At 39.1% G+C, this 5,000-nt stretch overlaps 1 protein-coding gene across 1 annotated transcript in view; it reads right to left on the bottom strand.

The window, feature by feature from the left end:
• Positions 1-2,561: 2,561 nt before the first annotated feature.
• Positions 2,562-5,000, bottom strand: part of LOC136850099 (actin-2, muscle-specific-like) — a 3,514-nt gene continuing 1,075 nt past the window's right edge. Inside the window, exon 2 of the mRNA XM_067123645.1 lies at positions 2,562-4,085. Within this exon, the coding sequence (XP_066979746.1) occupies positions 2,918-4,051 (1,134 nt within the window). The 5' untranslated portion in view covers positions 4,052-4,085 and the 3' untranslated portion in view covers positions 2,562-2,917. The remainder of the gene's footprint in view (positions 4,086-5,000) is intronic.

Genomic DNA, 5,000 nt, shown 5'->3' with positions numbered 1-5,000 from the left:
GTCAGTGACCCTGGTAGCTGGGACACCAGATAATTTACAGAGATTCTGAGCCAGATCTTGGGAGATAAAATGCCAACTGGTGCCCACTTGATATTCGTTAACAATCTGTCATTTCGATTTCGGATTCATTCTTTTCCACAACCTTTCCTTAGGCGACGTCATCGTCAAAATGTTACGCGTTCTTTAAGGAAAAAGAATATGCATACGAAAACGTGCAAGTAAACTAATATATGATTTATTTATATATATATATATATATATATATATATATATATATATATATATATATATATATATATATATATATATATATATATATATATATATATAAAACGTATGTATTTATTTAAACTACAAAGTTTCCTCTAGTATGGGTCGCACCAGTGAAAAACAGCACAAGAATCCTTGCCACATTCCCATTTTACCTGTTGAACCATGAATAAATTCCATTTGCAAAGAACTTTTATAGCATGTGCCTTTCATATAGCTACATAGAGGGCTCACGACATGCCTCCTCCTTTCCAGTACTTCTTTCACGCCAACTGTTCAGCGCTTTCTAGGTTTTTCCTACTGTATCTCACCATTTCTGAATTATTCTCTTTCCTGTCGTTCTCCATCTTTCAGCTTCAGCTGGCCATCTCAAAATTCTGATTTATCTTCCCTTCTGTTCTCATTACGCCACATCTGCTTTGAAAACAGCTTAACCTTTTCAGTTTTCTGAAAAGAAAACTATTGTGCCGGCTTTTTCTGTTCGGCAGCACTTTTTTCTGTCAGCACTTTTTCTGTCCGCCCTAAGATCTTAAAGACTACTGAGGCTAGAGGGCTCCAAATTGGCATGTAGATCATCAACCCTCCAATCATCAAACATACCAAATTGAAGCGCTCTAGCCTCAGTAGTTTTGATTTTATTTAAGGTTAAAGTTAGCCATAATCGTGCTTTTGGCAACGATACAGGATAGGCCACCACGGCCGGCTGAGAGTTTTATAGCCCGCGGCTCATACAGCATTATACCGAGACCATCGGAAGATGGATCTATTTTCGGTAGCCTTGCTTATACGCTGTACAGAAAACTCGATTGCGCCGAAGGAACTTCGGCTCATTTTTTACTTGTTTTCTGTCGTTCATCATTCACACTTCACTTCCCTAAAGGAGCGCTGCTTAAACAATACTTTCATACAATTCTGCCTTACCTTCCATTGACATTGCAAATTTTTTCTCAGTCTTTTGCACACACCTTGTTATTTTTCCTGCTTCACCTACTCTTCGACTTGCCCACCTCTTCATCTTGCCTTCATCCACTAATTAACTCCCAGATACCTACATGAATCAAATGCTTCTATTCTTTCATCACCCATATGAACATTCTTTACCCTATTCTTGTCCAAACTTGCTTTCATATTTTGCCTTTTTGCAGCCACCTGCATGTTCTTTTCTAAGATTCTGCAGTTCTTCATTTTCCCAATCCACGTTGTATAATCCATAACCAAAATGCATCCATTCATCGATACATTTTATTAACACCTAACTCTTCACCAACATCTTCTATGCTTTCGTTAACTTCTTGAATCATTCCATCCATAATGGTGTTACACACCCGTGGATTCATAACGCACCTTTACCTCAGATCCATTTTTACACAGAACCAGTGACTCTCCCATCTACATATTAGAACACATACTTTGTCTACATAATTTTGCTAGTAGCAAAGTTCCCTCTATCCTGTATATTCTTAACAACCTCCACATTGCCGCTCTACAGATTCTGTAAGCCTTTCTTTTTACTTTCAAATTTCTCATCTGACTGCCATCATCTTACTTTCTCAATCGACATCCTACCATACACTTTCCCTTATATACTAAGTAATGTTATGGTTCAACAGCTGTTGCAGTCGCCTCTATCTCCTTTATATTTATACAATGGAACAATTATATCCTTTTACCCAGTCCTTCAGAAGCTTTCTATCAATCAGACATACCTTACAAACCCTGGTGGGCCTTTCAGTCACCTATCATTTCCGTATAACAGCATCACAGCATCGCCTTGCAATCCCACCATATCCTGTTTATTTTCATACTTCGGCTTGTGAGTTAATGTTGTGCCATACATAAAATGTATTTTTACAGACCTTCGGTCTGCACTGCTTCAACATTATTATAAAGCAAACTCAATTTTAAAGAAAGCCTTCTTTCAAGGAAGCATCATATTACTATCCTAAACCACATTTGCAAATTGTAAGTTGATATTGTCAATAGCATTTATGATACATATATAACCGAAATTTACTTTCTCTTTAGACTCTACTCATATCATTCAAAACTACCAGTGAAGTAAAGAGAGTGAACAAATAGATAGTGAACAGTTATATAGGTAGATATGCAGAGATTTACAAAACGCAAGAACAAGTAAGTTAGTGAAGGGATTCTTTGCTTTGGAAGAAATTCAATTTGTATTATAGTGTGATCGTGATATATAAACATATGACTGTGTCATTAGGCTTAAACTTGCGAAGGATAAATCCTAAAATAAAAAAAAGTTCTCGTAGGTAGAATAAAACAAAAGCTTAAAAAACTGTTTTTTAACAACACGCTTTTTCATTCATTGTTCACTGAGATCATATATGGATCTTGTTTACCTGGCACAGAAATAAAAGCTTTAATTGTCAGAAATATCCTTTAATTTTCACTTGATAGTTTCTAGAATTCTTAAAACAAATTAATTCTAATATTTATTGCATGAAGCAACAAAATCGCTTCTTGAAAATATATTTTTACCTTATCAATACTTGCATTTTCCAGTTAACAATAATGTTGACATTGTTGTACAATTTTCTAAACAAACAGACGAACGAAGAAACGAAAATATAAATAAATAAATAAATAAATAAATAAATAAATAAAAAATAAAGTCAATAGAGATTTAGAAGCATTTTCGGTGGACGATTCCAGGGCCGGACTCCTCGTACTCCTCCCTGGTGATCCATAAATTCTGGAAAGTAGAAAGTGATCCTAAAATAGACCCGCCGATCCAGACGGAGTATTTCCTCTCTGGGGGAGCGATGATCTTGATCTTGATGGTGGATGGTGCCAAGGCCGTGATTTCCTTCTGCATCCTGTCAGCAATACCAGGGTACATGGTGGTGCCTCCAGACATGACAATGTTCGCGAACAGATCTTTTCTGATGTCGATGTCACACTTCATGATGGAGGTGTGGACGGTCTCGTGGACGCCAGCTGATTCCATACCCAAGAAGGATGGCTGGAAGAGAGACTCTGGACAACGGAAGCGCTCGTTGCCAATGGTGATGACCTGGCCGTCGGGAAGCTCGTATGACTTCTCTAGGGCAGCAGAAGCTGCGGCCATATTCATTTCACTCTCGAAGTCCAGGGCGATGTAGCATAGCTTCTCCTTGATGTCACGGACGATCTCGCGTTCAGCGGTGGTGGTGAAGGAGTAGCCTCTCTCAGTCATGATCTTCATCATGTAGGCGGTCAGATCGCGTCCGGCCAAATCAAGTCGGAGAATGGCATGGGGAAGGGCAAATCCTTCGTACACAGGGACCATGTGGGTTACGCCGTCTCCTGAGTCGCAGACCAGACCAGTGGTACGACCGGAGGCGTAGAGGGAGAGGACAGCCTGGATGCAGACGTACATGGCAGGCATGTTGAAGGTCTCAAACATGATCTGAGTCATCTTCTCACGGTTGGCCTTGGGGTTGAGAGGGGCCTCGGTAAGCATGGTTGGGGATTCCTCAGGGGCAACTCGAAGTTCGTTGTAGAAGGTGTGATGCCAGACCTTTTCCATGTCATCCCAGTTAGTGACGATCCCATGCTCGATGGGGTATTTGAGGGTAAGGATGCCTCGCTTGCTCTGGGCCTCGTCTCCTACATAGGCATCCTTCTGACCCATGCCCACCATTACTCCCGGGTGCCTGGTGCGGCCGACGATGGAGGGGAAGACAGCGCGGGGGGCGTCATCCCCGGCGAAACCGGCCTTAACCAGGCCAGAGCCATTATCACAGACGAGGGCCGCCGCTTCCTCTTCGTCACACATGTTGGATGTTTAGAAAATGAGTCAGGCTTCACGCCTGTAGAAGTAAAGAAAATTTAACAGCCAGGGAAGCAGAAATTGGGCAATTAACTATTTGAAAGAAAGAATTCCTTGACTCATGCCAACGTCCGAGTTTGAAAATTCTAAAGCGATACTAGTGGAACTATTTAGCTATATAATGAACCTAACCGCATACTTTTTAATTAAAATATTCGTTTATAATGAAGGAATATGCCCTTTTAGTTAGTCAACTCCATAGCAATTTTTTTTTTGAAATTTGTATGGTTAACGTCATCGAAAAGTTGAACCCAAAATTACCACTTTACATTAATCATATATCTATCTATCTATCTATCTATCTATCTATCTATCTATCTACCTATCTATATATATATTAGAAAATACTAACGTCTAATAGGCGATTTGCCTATTTTTTTATGACTGAAAAAGAATATATTTTTTTTTTACATTACTATTACAGAAAACATGAAGACTTTAATTCCCGAAAATGATTCAGTTCCAAGTTGGATTACGTGAACACCCTATAATGTCACTTTCCCTACTAAAGGAGATTCATGACTTGACAATGTTATGCTTAGAACACTGCTGGATATTATCTTTGATCCATCTATTTCATATAACTGTTCATACAATCATCATAGTAAGTCATGAGTGTTCGGCCGCACTGTTGGGTGTAAAAGAAGCTTTTTTTTTTGTCTTCCATTTATTTATCTGCATTTTGTTCCCTTCAGTTGCAGGCTACTTAAAGATTTTGGATACCAGTCCCATCTACTTTTGAACTGAAAATAGTTCATCAACCATTATTGGCAAAATAGGCCTCGATGAAAGAATATAAAGGGAATGCCTACGTTAATGCACTGGCAACACGTCAAGTGATATAAAATATATTATCGGGATCAGTTATGAGAAATTCAGTATACAACTGATTCAG

Source organism: Macrobrachium rosenbergii, chromosome 21 (genome assembly GCF_040412425.1).
Source record: "Macrobrachium rosenbergii isolate ZJJX-2024 chromosome 21, ASM4041242v1, whole genome shotgun sequence".
In the NCBI taxonomy this organism is placed as follows: domain Eukaryota; kingdom Metazoa; phylum Arthropoda; class Malacostraca; order Decapoda; family Palaemonidae; genus Macrobrachium; species Macrobrachium rosenbergii.
Note: the sequence above shows the minus strand (reverse complement) of the source record. Positions and strands in the feature narration are given on the sequence as shown.